Source organism: Haliotis asinina, chromosome 4 (genome assembly GCF_037392515.1).
Source record: "Haliotis asinina isolate JCU_RB_2024 chromosome 4, JCU_Hal_asi_v2, whole genome shotgun sequence".
Classification (NCBI taxonomy): domain Eukaryota; kingdom Metazoa; phylum Mollusca; class Gastropoda; order Lepetellida; family Haliotidae; genus Haliotis; species Haliotis asinina.
The window spans coordinates 50,539,267-50,557,701 of NC_090283.1; the positions used below are offsets into that span (position 1 = coordinate 50,539,267).

An 18,435-nucleotide genomic window follows, 5' to 3' on the forward strand; every position below is an offset into this window, starting at 1 on the left:
CATGCGCAGACGCGGGTGATTTAGCAGACGACACGTGAGTTTGGCAGGTGCTTGCTGGGTTAAAACATTTTTATAATATAGGGTAACGTTCCGGAGATGTCATGACCAATGCAGTGGTGGTATCTCGTTGAATTAATACATTTGTAACGAACTGTGAAGGATTGGATAGTGCTCAATGATAATAATAGCTTTTAGTGATTACATATTTAACCAAATTTTCAGTCCTAGAATAATAATAGAAATGGGGTAGATCAAGAATATCAAAATCTGATTTCATATATTTTGTTATTTGCCCATCATTAAGTTCTTTATATTTGGAACGACAAAATATGCAAATATATGTATATGTTGCTTTTTAAAAACTGTCATGTGCAACTTAATTAAATTTCAAACAGGAGACAATAAGGCATGGCGATCGTAATGCTCAGAGGATTTTGCGAAAACCAACGTAATGATATGTACCTTTTCCTCCGACAATTTTGATGAAACAATATATGTTCAGATTTTGCCTTTAATATTGCTAATGACTTAACAAAGAATGCTGATAATTGAGTGGTTTGGATATTATCATTATAAATTTCAAGCACTATATGTCCAATGCTATTCTAGCAACATGGTGGGGAACACCAGAAAAGGACTTCACATATTGAAACCATTCAGGGAATCAAACCCAGGTCTTCAGCATGACAAACAGACGCTTTGACCATGAATGGAATTAAACCCAGAAAATCTTTGACATCACATCACAAACACTTTAACCAATGGGCTACCACATCACCCACATTTACAAGCAATAAAAACAAGGATGTGTTAGTGAACAACTATACATGTACATACAAATGTACAAGATAATATCAATGTATATTAATATATAGAGTTGGTGTGAAAGGTGTTTCCTATGCATACAAAATGGACAGTCTTATTTAAAGCAGCTGTTGAATGGGGGTGTGGTGTAGGTGAGTCATCATCACCTTGAAAGAAAGAGCCTCTCTCAACAGCCTGTCGGGAACAACTTTGCCACAGCATCTAAAATGAAATACTTCATTCCCATAGACAGTAGGACTCAATCTTGTATTGGTCTGCAAATGTAGACTGGCTTGATCCAGGTCTTGAAACCATCCAATTCCATCTCACAAGGATCAGCTTGAAGGTGTGGATTCTGTCTTCATGGCTTTTGAAATCTTATGATTCCATGGACTCCTGAAACTGTGTATCAGGGGTTTTACCCACTAAAGTAATGTATGTGTCCAGAGAAACCATGTAGCAGTAATTCCAAGGGTCAGTATGAGGTTGATCAACATCACAAGCGTCAATCAACTGGGGCATGACTACACATGGCAAGCATGTGTAGCGGCCACAAAATTTCTGAGTCCCATGTGGGGATTCAAACGATGGACCTTCTGTTCCGGAGTCGGACACCTTGTCCTCATGACCAAAGAGGTTAATCCTATCAGCAAGCTGTCAAGGTAAGGATGTCATCTGTGGGATGACTCCACGCCCTGCTACACATGCGAAATATAGGTTATTGAGACCAATTATAAACTTGATCTTCATAGGTTTGTCCTTTCAAGTACAATAGTGTAGTCTGCTATACTGTGAGATGTAAACAGAACTTTTTTTGGAGAGTTTGCTAGGGTGAATATTACTGTCTGCATCAATATTTATTTCTGACTCTGTTGCATATTGCTGGAATATTGCTGGAATATTGCTAAAACCAAACTCTCTCACTTAGACTGTTGTATACATTTGTGTACTAGATGCACATAACTGCACCAGGTAAAACACTGGTGTCAATCAGTTTTATTCCCTGTAATGCAGCTGCAAGTTTGAATATAGAATTCAATGTTAATAAGTTGTAGAGTTACTCATTGTCCTATGAACAGCATACTGAAACTGTGCATTATATTGTTATATTGATAATGTAGAAAAGTGGCCGCAGGATAGAAAGCAAAGTTGAGCTCAGATATTCCTTGGATAGGTGACTTTGGAGACGTGACTCCTGGGAGTGTGTAGGACTCTAGTCCTGTCATACAACAAAGCACATGTGATAGATTTGGTCTCACCTTAGGCAAGTGAGTTTGTTCAAAATTGCTTCTGTTCATCCATCAGGAAAATCAGTAGGGTACATAGTGGAAAGAATCATGTGACTATTGTAGCCGTCTAGTGCCTTGCAGCGGTGATCTGTAAATAATCGAGCATGAGCATCGATCTGCGCAGTTTGGAACCAATACCATGTGTCAACCAAGTCAGCAAGTCTGACCACCCAATCTCGTTAGTCGACTCTTATGACAAGCATAGTCGCCTGTTATGGTCAGCATGGCTTGCTGAGGGCCTATTCTAACCCGAACCCTCAGGGGTCCCATAGGAATGAAATTTATTAGTTGTGTATGGAAGCATTGATGTAAGATACCTGTGAAGATGCGGGTTAGAACTGGTCCACATCTTATTACAATGCATGCTTCTCATAAGAGGTGATGACCACTGTCTGGCGGTCAGACTCGCTCACTTGGTTGACATATGTCATTGAATTCCAACTGTGTAGATCAATGCTCATGATGTTTATCACTGGATTGTCTTGTCCAGATTTGGTTATTGCCATATAGCTGATTCTTGCTGAGTGTGTCATTAAACAACAAGGAAAAAGTGATACTAGGCTGTTTAGCAGTCCCTGAATCAAGTTCAGATTCTCATTGGGGGAAGAGCTTTAGGATTCCGGAAAAATAATATATTTTCAGAGACTGAGTCTAATGTAGCTCCAATGAATTTTCTCTCTCAAACATATTAGGTCAAATAGAATCTCCTATCTCTGATTAGAAGATGTTTTGTGTATATTATATAAAGCAACGCCCAAGGTTAAAAGAAATTAAGTGTGTAAACAAATCATGATTGTGTACATGGCTTTGCATACAGGTATGTGACATGCATCACGACTCCCTTGATTCACAGTGTCCATCACATGATACATTTCTTAGCTGATGACAACATATCCAGGTTAACAGGTAATATCAGCAATATTGTCTCATTTTTTATGTCTGCATTCTTACTTTTTTTTTCCCATGAGTGATTTTATATGCATGATGTACACTGAAGCACATGTCTTTACATATTAAGTGTATCCTTGAGGAATTAACTTCCGCTCTATAAAGAGTGGAGCAATCATCCCTGAATCAAGATTTTCAGAAAAGAATAGATAAGGATTTGTAACATATGAATGCAGTATACTTATACTTCATTAAAGCAATTTGCAGCTGAAATCCATTGCAAGGCACATGTTAAGGATGTGCATTCAATTTGTCACACTTTCGATCCCTGACCAGGTGGAATGTTGCTAATTTACAAGCAGGTATGATATGCCTAGAATATGACTGAGTGCAGTGTCATGCAGATAAAATAGTTACATAGTACCAGCAAGGCAAATGTAATGTGTAAAGAGTGTAAAATAGTAGCTTGCCTACAAACCTGTGACCAGCCAAATTTGATTTATGCCAAGGATTCTGAAATATCTCTGCCTACTGAATCAGCTGACAAGTCATTTTACATACATATTTCTAATGTGAATTAAAATATATGAAATGTTCTGCAATTCATGAAGCCCAGTGCAATCATCAATATTTAATATTAATAAATAAAAAGTTGATATCAGTAATAGATTGTTATCCCAGTATGATGTCTGGGATCTGATTTGGGTGTACTGATACCTTCACATTACCTATTTGTTTGGACAAATAATTTGCAGTAAGTGAAACTGAAAACTATCTGCTCAAGTGACAGGTAGTCCAACAGGTGTGGAAAAGTGTGAGACGCTGGGAATTACATCGCTGTAATCAGCTTAGCTGTGGGACAGAACATTCCATGACCATGAGGCACAGACGTAGGTTTATTATTCCATGTAGACATGGACACATGTAGACAAGCACACGAAGACAACCACACAATTTAGTCTGCTGACTGTATGTGCGTCGACGATGGCATCATCTGAGATGTATAAGGTAGAATTGGATGCAATGTTTTGAAGTATTTTCTTCTGACCATTATGTCTGATGTTTGCGACCTTGTAATGATTCATGCAAGTGCTTAACTAAAACTGCTGTGCTATTGTTCAAATGAACAAAATTTATTAATAGACATTGTTCATTTGAACAATATTTATTAATAGACAAAGATGTGGACATATGTGAAAATGCTGGCCACATCATGATGATTAATTTCGAGACGCTTTGATAAATATTCATGTATTCAGGTTGATAATCATATTCAACTTGTAGTTTTGATATTTTCCCAGCTTTGATTTCTAAACACTTTAAAGATGTGAATGTTCACATATCTCTGAGTTAGAAAGAGCTGGGATATCAACTAAAAAATAATATGGTGTCAGCCAAATCCCAGGTGGACCTGACCACCTGGAAGAGATAGTTATCGCTTACAAGCATATGAAATTGTGTACAATATGAACATAAACAGCTGAGTGATGACCAAATGGGCCAATCAAATTACTTCAAAAGGAGTCAATGGTATATGTATTGATATGCTTAACCCAGATGCATTGAATAGCGAATTTATGGTATTTATGAGACGTACAAAATCTAGCTATTTGCTTTTGTAGATGACGTAATTAATAACCTCAGCAGAAAAGTAGACTGCTCATTATCTCTCAATTGAAAGTACATGATGTCATTCATTGGCTCCAGACTTAATTTTATACTGAATATACTGGACTAATAGACTCCCTAGCAATATATTTACCTTATATATGATGAGTACAATCAGGAAAATAAAAGTCTGAAGTAGGCACCACTGCAGCAGAAACATATTGATCTCTTTCTAACTACATCTTCACATAATAAAAGTCATAAGAAATATAAGCTTGGCTGAAATTAAGGTCATGTGAACATACCAATATTTGCAAAACGTACATGACAGTGATTGCGGTAGGTGTTGTACAAGAGGTTCAGAAAAAAAATTATACATATATTATCAATATATTGATTATAAAATTTTCATGACAATCTAGAATCACTTCAAAATTTACTGTTTTTCAATACGTGGCAGTTTGAAGGTACTTATTAAAATTAAGCAGATAAGAATCTATGCATCCAAAACACATATTGCTGAAGAAAAGCATGTTTCTGTGTTAACACAAACACTGCATGAAATGGCTCCAGTTTTTTTAAATAAATACTTTTAAAATTTGTAAGTAATACATCTACCACTGGGTAGAGGTCACATTTTATCATTGAAATAGAATACATGTGATCATTTTTCTTAAAAGAATTATTTTTAACTGTGAAGATCCACATTAGAATCGGTCTTCAGCGATGGATCGGGTGGTCAAGTTTGCTGACTTGGTTGACACATCATTCTTGTTGATCACTGGATTGCCTGGACCAGACTCAAGTATTTACAGACTGCTGTTTTACAGCTTGTTATGTCCATCAGTTCATTCCAAGCCTGTTCCATACAAACATAATTTTAATGTGTAATATAAATCCGTGGTAACACCTGAGAGACGTAGAAATGGAAGTATTTTAGGTCATAAACTGACTAACAGTCCTTGAGTGGATTAACCACATGCAGTCATGAATTGGGACACTTATCCTAACCACTTATTTTTACAAGTAACTGTTAAGTGTCATGTTCTTTTGTGTATCTAAATATAGTTATAACATAACAATAGCAAATACCTTTAATATTTATTACTAATTTTATAATGATGCATGCAAATTTCCGTAAAAACTCTTAGAATCACATTTTTTAGAAATTTTCTCAAAATTTTGAAAATGGTCTCTTTCCTTTTTTTCTATATATATTTTGTTAGTTATTAAATTTTAATCAAATATTTAATATGTACCGTTGCTCAAAACAAAATTAATCAATATAATTATTCAAATTTATGCGTAAAATAATGCTCAGTAATTTATACCTTGGTGGCAGAATACAAAAAAGACATGCAGACAATTATATTATCATCGTAGTGGAAATCCACCTTTTTTTATCAAATATTTATCTTATCAGAAGGACTAAAATGTGGTAAATATTTGCCATGAACCAAGGGATAATTTCAGAGACTAGTAGGATATATTATCTATAGCAGTATCTGAGGATCCACTGTTTGAATAGGGCACCTGTTGCGTTGTTGTTGCAGAATTACATGACAGTGCTGGAGTTGAGGAACACTCAACATTTATCAGGAATTGGAAGGAAATCATAGGATTATCAGCTTTAGATATTTTGAAGCTGTCCCTGGCCTGATTTCTACAAGCATTGTCAGAGCTGTGTCAGAACGCTGGAATACACTTGCTTCGTGTGATCGTCTTTCCATAACCAACCATGTTTTCCACATTGGCAAGAATCCTTACTACTAAGAGGTATCCACTTGGCCAGAAACACAACCAATGTTTAGACTTCTTACTGAAACAACTTTCTACAAAGTCTGTGTTCTCACAGAGCATCCAAGGATTATCGTCATATGCTAAAATCACACAGAAACATCCCAGGACTTGTCTTTTTGCAAGAAAATCAAGACATCTGATTCAGTTCCGTTGCGCGTCTTCAATCACACAAAAGGATGATGGATATTTGTTGATTCAGTATAGAGACAAAGAGATTGAGCTGCCATACATCTGGCTCCGAGATCACTGTCGGTGTGAGATCTGCTACAATCATACCACTTCTCAGAAGAATGTGGACAATTACTCTCTGTCAGGTGATCTAACACCTAAGAGCACCCGGCTGGAAGAGGATGGGGAAAAGCTCAGGTTGGAATGTAGGTATCATAATTCTTAGTAATTGTACATACTTGTGAAGAGCAGGATTAGAACTGATCTTCAGTAGCCCATGTTGTAATAAGAGACGACTAACGGGATCGGTCATGCTCACTTGGTTGACACATGCCATCATATCCCACTTGTGTAGATGAATGCCCATGCTGTTAATCACTGGATTGTCTGGTCCAGATTGGATTGTTTTCTGACCGCTGCCATATGGCTGGAGTGCTGAGTGAAAAAAACCTCACTCGCTTATTAATTTAAAGTGCACACTTTCATAAACTTGTATTTTGTTTAATGACTCAGTCATAGACCCATGAAGATGTGGGTTATAATTGGTCTTCAAATAATCAAGTCTGGACCATACAAGCCAGTGATCAACACCATGCTTTTCAGTTAGTGATGTAAGTTTACTAAGAAATAAACACAGTTTCAAGTTTTGGCAACTTCGAAGATGTGTTCCATATCAACTGTGTTTCAAACACTAAAACAGAAGTTCCAAAATCGCTTGTGTGTGATTATGAGAAAATGTGACCAATTGCTGGGTCGTTTGGTCACTGTGACCTGTCTTTGATTATTTCAATTAACTGGAACACCACTAATATACAGTTGGAATACAGTGACGTGTCAACCAAATCAGTCTCAATACCAGAGATGTGATGATACAGAAAATTCACGATACGATACGTATCGCAATATCTTGGAACGATATATGACTTAATTCACATCACAATATGCTATCTTTAGAAATTTGCTTGAAAAAGTATGTTTTGATATCAAGTAACCGTGTAAATTTTGACATAACCATCAATTTCTCATGAAAATTAACAATTTTAAGGTCAACGATACGTATCACAATACAAAAAAGTATCGATATATTCATCGTCCGATAAAGTGTCACGATTATCGACACTATGATATATCGTCACAGCTCTACTCAATAGTCGCCTGTACGACAGATTCCTGAAAACCATTTCTAACCCGGACTTTCATAGATGAGAACAAAACAAAACTTTTCTGCTGTAGACGTTTTGTTTGCTTTGTGTGTATTGTTGTGTATATGTGTCAATATTCAGGGCCCGACGGACATCTCACCTATTATGACCTTGCATGGCTGCTGGAACACAGTTTCTCCACTGTATCAAAATCAAAGACACCGTTTTATTTGTGGGACAAAGAATCCCTCCAGAGGGAGCCACTTCCAGTAGTACCTTACGATACATACAACGATGACTCGGGAGATGGATTGAAGAAAACTTTGCAAAATCTGCTGAAATATGGATTCTCTGTAATAGATGGGGTGAGTCATCCTGCGTGCGTGCGTGTGTGAGTGCTTGTGTGCACACGTTATGGCACAGAGTGTATGAGTGTGTGTGTATCTGTGTGAGTGCAGAAGTGTTTTTTTTGTGTGTCAGCAGTGACTGATTGTGTATCAGTGTGATAATGTGTGTGTAGCAGTGATACTCTGTATGCGTGTGTGTTTTGTACTGTGTTGATTGTGTATGAGGGTGTGGTAGAGCCTGGGTGTGTGGAAGTGGTACTCTGTGCGTGCGTGCGTGCGTGCGTGCGTGCGCGTGCATGTGTGTGAGTGTGAGAGTGAGTCCATGTATGTGCAAAAAATGGTACTGCCTGTGTCTGTAGGTAGGTGTAGGTCCATGATCAGGTGTGCTGTAGTCAATGACCAGGTGTGCTGTACTCCATAACCAGGTGTACTGTACTCCATAACCAGGTGTGCTGTACTCCATAACCAGGTGTGCTGTACTCCATGACACAGTTTGATATAGCTACTCTGATGTGAAACAAAAATACCATAGAAAGTAACAAATTGATATGAAATATATATTAAAACAATTTGCTTATTTACTAAAACTAATGAATATAAAGCCCCAAACTTGGTGGTGTGTGGTGTTGGACTTAGAGCTCAGGTTACAGATGAGTTGATGTCCCAGGATGTCAAGGGTTTTTTTAGGTGCATATTTTCATAAGGTTTGAAAAGCAAACATGCGAGAATCGTGCTTGCTTGTTCCTGGATCTTGATGCGGCTATAAACTTACAACGTAATGTAGAATATTAAATTTCCTATCTGTTGGTATAAATATATGTGTGACTACTTAAGTGGTTTGAGAAATAGACAGTGTTAAATGTTTTCCAAAAATGTTTGTATGTGTTTCTACATTTTTTATTGTGCACCAATAAAAGCACTCTGCTATGATTTTTTTATTTGGCAGAAAGTGTGTGTGAAGAAAATACATTGATATCTGAACAACATAAGTTTGTATGAAATGGATTTTTGTGCTGATGCATAACGTTATATGCATATCATTAAAAATGATCCGCTAAAAATGTCAAAAATGGATTTTCTTCAGTGATGTCAAATGTTAACAGAGAGGCCATGCACATACAAGGATAAGGAGCATATGCTTAACACTAGGCCAATGTAATTCCAATTACATGGAGAGAATTTGTTCTGGACACTATATATATATTCTGTTCACGGTGAGCCAAACTATCCCAGTACAAAGTTTCCCAATGTGAATGGACACCTTTTGGCAGTACCACAATTAATAAGAAAAAATGCCAAGGACGCAGTCTGGCAAGTAGGCCTCGCTGACCCACGATTTATCAGGTGACCCCAGAGATCTGGCACGTCCCTACTTCAGTACTACCCCCTACAGACACCTGCCCGGAGGGCAGTGAAAGAAGGAGTAGCCTGGTTGCTCAACTAGTTTAACGTTCAGTACCAATCTCCTCAACTTACCAAAGGTGAGAAAGGACCTAGGAGCAGAACGCTTAAAGTAATGTTAGGTAATCGGAAATTCAACGCTTCACTGATGTAACTGCTCAGAGAGTAGAGGGCAGTAAGCGAAGTGTCGATCATCTCTGCCTGCGCACAAGACTGGTCGTTCAGTCTGTCTAACCATGAGTATGACAGTGCAATAGGCCCTAGTTCCCTAGGTGAGAATGCTCTTGCTCATATGAAAAAATACATAAGATATGGATAACATCAATATCGTATTATGTAGCAAATAAGCAAAACCGAACACAAAGAATTGCTTTATCTGCATAGACAGGTCAATGACACCTGCTGCGCCAAGACCAAAGGACCAAACTGATGAAGACCCTCCACATCCGTGACCGATATATTCCAAAGGTAGTGAGCTGCAAACACTGTATCAGATTTCCAGAAACATCCTTCCATCATGGCTTGAAGCGAACAATTCCTGTGCAGTGCCATGGTGGAAGCGAGCCTGAGGCCTTGCTGATGAAGGTGGTTTAAGATTCGCAAAGCTATATGCCCATGGAATCGTGGACCTCAACCAAAGGGCTAGAGAGACACTTCTGCAGTGGAAGTCGTTGAAAATGGAATAAACAGTCTCTTCGTAGCCTGTGCCGGTCATTTGAGGCAGCTAAATAGATACTCAATTCTCGCACTGGGCACAAAGATATATCTTCAGTGTCTTCGGGACCCAATATGGATGACAGCGGAGGAATACTGACGGTATGATCTTATTGTCCTGGCAGTTGGTTCTGGGCAAGAAAGTTTCACCGCAAACCAAGGAACACTCTAACATGTCGAGACCTCTCAAAGCGTACCCGAGAGACATCTTGAGCATGTAACTCAGAAATATGCGCAGCTGTAGCCAAGGCTAAAAGGAAAAAGGTCTTCAACATGACATGCTCAAAATCATTCTCATTCAGGGGCTCATACTCACTCGATGTGAGACAAGCAAGTACATGGAAAGATCCCAAGCCAGAAGTCAGATTTCCGTGACTGGTCAACCAGTTTATACCATCTCAAGAGAGACTGGAGCTCAGGGACAGTAGACATCTTCACACCCGACGCCGACACAATAACTGTGTTAAGTGCGGCTAGGTAAGTAGACAGCGTAGAAACCTTCAGCTTCCTAGAGGATCAAAGGTACTGAAGGTACTTTGCAACCGCCCAAGGCGATGCTAGTGGGAGACATTAAGCCTTCATTCTGTAGTATGATTCAATTTTCTTCCACTTGTCATTGTAGATAGATCTCTTGGAAGTATGATGTGCTGTTGTGATAGCAGTCGCAACACGTGAAGAATAACCCTTGGCAGTTAACGACCAATGTAAATGCGCCAAACGTGCAGATGAAGCATTAGTCTTGTTTCCAAGCAAACGGGTCTGGGATTGGAGACACGAAAAGGTGCAGCTGATGGTTGAATCTGGTGGCGAATAGGTCCACTGTAATTCAATGAAAGACAAACAGTCCTGAACACCTCTGGATGCAACTTCCACTCCATTGGGGATGGATGCTTCGGACGTGACAGAGAGTCTGTGATGACATTCTTAACCTCTGGAATATGATTGGCCCGAACCAATATTTTGTCCACCAGGACAAAGAATTGTTGCATCCACCGTAGAAGTTGAGGCGACCCTGTTGATCCCATGTGACTGATGGACCACATGACCGCTGCGTTGTCCGATTGAACCAGAAGGCACGTCCCCCATAATTGTTCCTGCCAATGACTGACGACTGCCCTGAGCTCTAATACATTGATGTGACAGGCGCGGTCTGCAAGAGACCACTGCCCTGCCACTTGCTGATCGAGAAAGTTAGCTCCCCACCTGTTTAGAGATGCATCCACGTACAGGTGGTGAGACAGAACAAATCTTAACAGAGACAACACGCGTCCACACTGTGGAGCGACAAGAAAGAGAATGACAAGTACAAGTCGTCACGTGATCAGCTGAGATGGCTGCACGAGCAAGATGATAGACAGGTGTCTATGGCAGGGGCAGAGGTCGGGTGGTCAGAGGCCAGGAAGACTTGATTCAACTTAGCTGACAGCACATTTCCACACATGGTCGAAGTGAGGAAGAGAGATGCATAACTTGAGATAGGATAAGTTTAAAAATTTGCATCATTATTACCAGAGTAACACCTACCGAGTTGTGAATCGGTAAAGAAGAGGGTAATGTAACAGAAGTGTCAGACGCTTGCTGTGGCATCGCCGCAGCTAAGCGGACCACAAACGCATCAGAATCCATTGGTTGCAATGTTACCATCTCCGGTACTGGTGCCAGGGGACCGGCAAAGCAGGTCTTGATAAAGGCGTTCACATCTTCAAATGCAATGAAATGACTGAAAATAGTACAACATTTTGGTTGAGGTCAGCATGTTTTGTGCATTTTGTGACATCGGAAAAAGATGACATTTTTTTGTTGATTAGTATATAATTTCCATTACCGGAAATTGTATAAAAGGTCTGCTATGGCAGAATTCAAGACTCTTTTAACAAGACATAGAATGAAAGGTTTAGCCATATATATAGTGTCATAAATTTGTCAACAATTAGACAGTTTTACTGCGTATCCTGCTGTAAGCAATGTGCAGCTGTTTGAAACCTGTTTGGCATCAATTTAAGGTAAAAGGAAAATAATTATATTTTACAGCACCTGAATATTCAGTGAATATTACTTTAACTTACATTTTTTTCTTCTTATGATTATGTAACTATTTCTCTTCATAAGTATGCAATGAAAAGTACAAAAAGATAGGGTTTTTTAGTATGGAACAATGAACGTAAAACTTGTCTAAATTAAGACATGACCTGGTTTATATATATTTAAACAATGTAAGAATATTATTTGAATTAGATATCCAGCCATCACAATATGTTTTAATCGAATGTGAATTGATTGAATTATCGAAATGAAAAACCAAAACATTTTAAACAAATTCGCACCTGGTCAGTCAATATTCATAATCGTTTTGTCTAATAATAAAATGGCACCAACCAATTCCTTTGAATATGTGTGCCTATATATTTCATAAAATGTATAAATCATTTTCATTAATATTATCAGTTTTACTTATAAGGTTGAATTAAATCATTGTTTATTAACCTGTTCCTATGAAACTGCAATATTAGACCGAACGTATTGAATATTGTACATCACAGGAAGTAAAGCACATGTTGCAGTAATGGCTATGTGTGATCTTTTAACACTTGTGTAGAGGCTTCAGATGTGGCATGCCACATCAAATGTGTCAATTTCTTGTTCACATATTCTTCAAACAGGCAAAAACTTTCAAAGAATAAAAACGCATACCCTATATCCACATATCATTTGATGTTGAACAAGGCTAAATGTAGATACTGAAATTAGTTTCATGAAAAAAATATCTGAACGATACGCAAAATATACAAAATATTACGCACTGTGAAATATATTTGTGTGCATGTTATATTTATAATTTTATTTGGCTTCAAAGTGAGGGCTGAAGATGAAGGACATACATGTCCCTGTGGCACCCAGGAGGTTATGCAACATTGGGTGTGAAGTGTCCTGGGATGGGTAGCCGTTTTGGGCGACTTGACTCCTGGGAATTTCTAGGACTTCAGTTCTGACCCACAGCAAAGCACATGTGATACATGTGGTCTCGTCTTGGCCAAGTGGGTTTGCTCAAAATTGCCTCTTTTCACCCAGCAGAAAATACCTGGTTACTATTAACCTTCTGAAGCCTCACTGGCAGCTTGACTTATTCGGGGTAATATTAACAGTGCTTGTTAGCTGCTCTACAGTGATATAAGCACTATACAAATGAATAACGTTAACATTATTTTATTATTTTATTACACCTTTGCTATTGCTACAGGTTGAGGCATCCATTAAAGATACTCAGGAAACTGTTGAGAGAATCACGTTCCTTCAGGAGAGTGTGTTTGGACGAATGTGGAGCTTCACCTCTGACCTCCAACGAAGCGATACGGCTTATACCAACCTATTCCTTGGAGCTCACACTGATACTACATACTTGAACTTACCTTCAGGGTAAGATCAACATGGCTGTGTTGTAGCTAATTTTATTATATCAGATATTATTAGTTTTTACATTAGGCTTTCAAGAAATGTTGTGGTTCCGATTACCTGACCGACCTTTGAATTCTGGTGCCGATCCAATTATTTTAGACCCGTGAAGGTCCCTGGGTAGAATAGGCCTTCAGCAACCCATGCTTGCCATAAAAGGCGACTCAGCTTGTCGTAAGAGGCGACTAACGGGATCGGGTGGTCAGGCTCGCTGACTTGGTTGACGCATGTCATCGGTTCCCAATTGCGCAGATCGATGCTCATGTTGTTGAGCACTGGATTGTCTGGTCCAGACTCGATTATTTACAGACCGCCGTCATATAGCTGTAATATTGCTGAGTGCGGCGTAAAACTAAACTCACTCACTCACTCACTCAATTATTTTAAAGCGGTATGAATGAAAAAAGCTCTCAGATACCATAGAATGGGGTCCCTGGAAAAGAGAGAAGAAAGTTGATGTGATGGCCGCAAACAATTACACTTTGATAAATGTGTTTTTAGTTTGTACAATACTTTTAAAAGATAAAAAAAACATGCTTAGTGGCCTACCTACTCTATATTTTTCAAGAGGTGTAATTGGAACCACAATATTGTTTTTATTTGGCCATATCAAGTTATAAACATTGAAGGCAGTGCAATTTTGGAAAAGCTTCGGAGTAGGTATTGTCTTGACTCACCAAATATCTTTTACCTTTATCCCTTTTTAATTCTTTCAAATTTAACCTCTTTATTTGACCAATAGACACCTATTCACAATCCCTTTCTTTTCAACACATATAACAAAAACTCATTTTAACTATGTACGTGTGCTGGTGAGTCAGATTATATACCAAATTTTTCCAGAATTTGGAATCCTATCCCAGTGAATACTGGCCCCCACAAATACATTCCAACATCATGCTGCTGCCTATTTGACTACGTATGTCAAGGATAAAACTTCAACCTTGCAACATATACAATCACTTATCGACATGAATCATTACCAATGTATCATTCTGGTGTCCCTGCCACGATATTACTGGAATATTGTTTAAGTGACATAAATTTAACCTCACTCACTCATCAATGTATCAGGTGAGCTTCAAGGCCTAAATTTTCAAAGTTCTCTTAGTACTGAAACAGTCATAAGTGAATGTTAATGTATGACACTTACGTCGAAGCACCAAGAGAGCTTACAAACACTAGGCGCTGGGATTTAATGCCATAATTCTGGAGGACACAGAAATGGACATATTTCTATTTTGCTCTGTTTGTTATAGAATCCAGGTGTTTCACTGTTTGTGGCATGATGGGAAGGGTGGCGATACATTGCTGGTGGATGGGTTCCATGCTGCTGAACAGTTCCGGAGAGATCATCCTGACGACTTTCAGTTTCTAACTCAAGTTGAAATTTCACATGAGTATAAGGAGTGGAACAGGAACCACATCCTGAGTCATGGCAGCATCCTGCGTGTACATCCAGGCTCTAACGATATGATGCTTATCAGGTGAGATAAATTAGTCTTGACTCTGTCCTGGCTCTAACAATATGATGCTCATCAGGTAAGATTAACTTAGTCTAGACTGTCCTGGCTATAACAACATGATTCTTATCAGGTGAGATCAATATAGTCTACTAGACTCTGTCCTGGCTCGGATGACATGTCTTAGCTCAAACGACACAATGCTTATCAGGTGAGATGAACTTTGGATAGACTCTGTCATGGCTCTAATGACTTAATGCTTATCAAGCAAGATTAACACAGTCTAGACTCATATGACACAATGCTTATCAGGTGACATAACTTAAGCTCTGTGATTGGATGACGTTGTGTATGTTTGTTGTTTAACGCCACACTCAGCAATATTCTAACTACATGTATATGGCAGCGGTCTGTAAATAATGTGCAATGGATAAGACAGTCCAGTGATCAACAGCATGAACATCACCTACCCACCTGGGATACAGTGACATGTGTCAACCAAGTCAGCTAGTCTGATGACCTGATGTCGTTAGTCACCTGCGATTAACATAAGTTGCTGAAGACCAAATCTAACCCTGATCTTCATGGGTATGTTTGATCAAGTGAGACAAACTGAACCACATTCTGTACTGTCTGTAAAACCTGATCAGGGGAAGTGATGGTCGTTAGTGAGGTGGGTGGTTGGGTAGCCTACAGGTTAAAGCGTTAGCTCATCACACCAAAGATCCAGGTCCCTTCCCCACATGGGTACAATGTTTGAATCCCATTTCTAGTGTCCCCTGCTGTGATATTGCTGGAATAAAACCCAGCTCACTCACTCATCAGTGAGGTGAGATGAGTATCTTTGATATAAATAGAGAATGACTGGTAGAGGACTTCCCCCGAAACCTTGCTACAGACAACTATACTGATAAATATAGGGAATGTTGAAATATGTATTTTGCAATACACCATATGCAGATGTAAACAACAACATATGTGATTCTGTAAGACAATAGATATCCTTGGCCCTTCTATAAATGACTACATGTTGTATGGCTGTTTTCAGATTCAACCCTTATGACATGGCACCCCTCAATACACTTCCACCACGAGATATACCCAAGTTCTACTCTGCGTACTCCAAACTGGCCTCCTACATCAAGAACCCTGCTAATGAGTTTTGGCTCAAGCTCCATCCAGGCATGGTCCTGCTTGTCAACAACTGGAGGGTGTTACATGGAAGAGCCTCCTTCACAGGAAGAAGGGTGGTGTGTGGCTGTTACCTGCCACGGGATGATTGGATGAATAAGGCAAGAGTCTTCAACTTAGTGTAACTGAGGTGTCTTTCATGTTAGATACTGTTGTACTAGAAACAGAAAAAAAAGAGATTAATGTCTTAGTATTAACAAATTGCAAAGGAAATGCAAAGCATTGCTCCAGAGGTTGTAGCTGGCATGGGTACTACACATGTGTACAGAAGTGTACATATCTGTAGCACCTAGGCCGACAATGACCTTTCAGCCAATGTATTACTGTCTTTACTTGTGTACATGCATTCATTATGTATTAGTTCATGTTAGCTTATGTAGTTTACCAGGGGCCCCATTCACAAATTGTTCAAACTCAGTGACAATCACATGTCTTCCATTACGCATTAAAATTATGATTGCCTTAGTGCTGTGAATGATTTGTGGATTGGGCACCTGCCCCCAATTTCTTGAAAAAATTTAAATCTGAGTTTAGACTTAAGTTAAGAGTTTTTACTCAAATTTGAGAAAATACATTTCCCAGAATGAACTGAAATTGATATTACACGCAAACTTTAAGTAAACAATTTGAGTTTTGTTGAATATATTGCTGAAATTGGGCTTTTTTGTTTTAAAGTGCAGTTGAGTTAAAAATTCAGCTGTTTCAAATCGTGAAACACAGTTTAAAATTTTGAGTGAAAACTTTCGAGAAATCTTGTCTTAAATGGTTCCATGATTCATCCAGAATTTATAGTCAGTGTTTGGCTCCAGGAGAGATTCTGAACTCACTGATTGAAAATTCGACCTTTTCTCCCATTTACTTCTTTTGTGATCTATCCTTCCAAACTTAGACGGAAACTGCGCTGAAAAGATGTTCAGTTATGTAATTCTGACTTTGTTCATGAAATCTTCATCAGAAATCAATCATGATTTTCAGTAGCAATAATGGAAACGACAAAAAGATGTCTTGTATAATTTCTCTTGAACATCTCTTCGGGGACAAATGGATATTGGACTTGTTGTATGGTTGTTCCCACAAATGATGACACAATAGATTTGTGTCAAATTCAATATTCATTAGGACCACAGCTACAGAAGACTGTGTTGATCATTTCTGTCACATTTGCTGAAAATGAAAACAAAATATTTAGAAGTTATTTTTAGCATGGTCTTAGATTGTTTCAAAATGCTTATTTGGTTCTGTAAATGTCTTCTCTGAATGTACTGAATAAGTATACCAGTAGAGTTAAAGCATGTATGTTTTGATGATATTTTGTTCAATGAATTCATTACATATTATTATCAGAATTTACTTCTCAATAATTTAACCTCACATCTATATATCAGATATATTTAGTCCTCAGTGTTTATTTAGAAAATATTTGGACATTTTTGCTGACAGCAACATGTCTTCAGTCATGCTCTGTTTACATTTGTAGACAGGTGATCTACAGTACCACACCAAACACCTGACATCTGTTGTTGGGTTTCAGTGATAAATATTAAAACTTCCTCCATTTACTAATGTACATAATTTATCAATATTTTACATAGGTGGACAGTACCTTTGCACTAAACCAATCTGCATGTAAATATAAAACATCAGTGGAGAGAATAACCACTCTCAGTTATGTGCCCATCACTGGAGATTCATTGTGGTGTCAGTTCATAAATTTCATAATGTACAGGAGGTAAACATCGGTATCTACTTCATTATAGTCAAGTGCATTATATAGCCTGCTGATTACAGTGAATACGTCTTATAACAGCATGGAGATATACCTGATAATCTCGGTAATGTTATGGTTGTTTCTATGTCCCCTAAAAGATTTACATGCTGATTTCTGGAAAGATAATAACATATATTTCTGGTGTTGGTACTCATTACGTGTTATAATACAATTTATATAAAATAAATAATGTTTTACAGTGACTTTTTTCTGTTGTAATTTATTGCTGCAAGTTCATGTGACTGAATATTTGAGATGATAGAATGAAGGTACAGTTTGTGGTGTTGTAACTCACAGAGGCCAAAAGCAGGCCAGTGAGTTGATAACATCTACAGTTTTATTTCTTTGTGTAAAGAGAGCTAGTGTGTATGTCTTTAGTCTGCTGTTAGCAATATTCCAGCA

The 18,435-nt window shown here is 38.3% G+C and overlaps 1 protein-coding gene across 4 annotated transcripts; it reads left to right on the top strand.

Annotated features, from left to right (window-relative positions):
• The first annotated feature begins 6 nt into the window (after positions 1–6).
• On the top strand, positions 7–18,236 carry LOC137281643 (trimethyllysine dioxygenase, mitochondrial-like). Of its 4 annotated transcripts, none has more exons than XM_067813020.1 (6): positions 7–34; positions 6,143–6,763; positions 7,841–8,064; positions 13,400–13,575; positions 14,871–15,098; positions 16,123–18,236. In XM_067813020.1, the coding sequence occupies exons 2-6, from the start codon at positions 6,328–6,330 to the stop codon at positions 16,388–16,390; spliced, it is 1,332 nt and encodes a 443-aa protein (XP_067669121.1). In that variant the 5' UTR covers positions 7–34; positions 6,143–6,327; the 3' UTR covers positions 16,391–18,236. The 4 variants fall into 4 exon arrangements, with proteins under 4 accessions (XP_067669121.1, XP_067669117.1, XP_067669120.1 ...); XM_067813016.1 differs by lacking the exon at positions 7–34 and adding an exon at positions 953–1,466; XM_067813019.1 differs by lacking the exon at positions 7–34 and adding an exon at positions 1,916–2,068.
• Positions 18,237–18,435: the final 199 nt, after the last annotated feature.

Bases quoted from the DNA above. Each gene is read 5' to 3' on its own strand.
- LOC137281643 (XM_067813020.1), top strand. From the start codon at position 6,328: ATGTTTTCCACATTGGCAAGAATCCTTACTACTAAGAGGTATCCACTT. The intron at 13,576-14,870 runs GTAAGATCAACA...TGTTTGTTATAG, and splicing joins TACTTGAACTTACCTTCAGG to AATCCAGGTGTTTCACTGTT. The intron at 15,099-16,122 runs GTGAGATAAATT...GGCTGTTTTCAG, and splicing joins AACGATATGATGCTTATCAG to ATTCAACCCTTATGACATGG.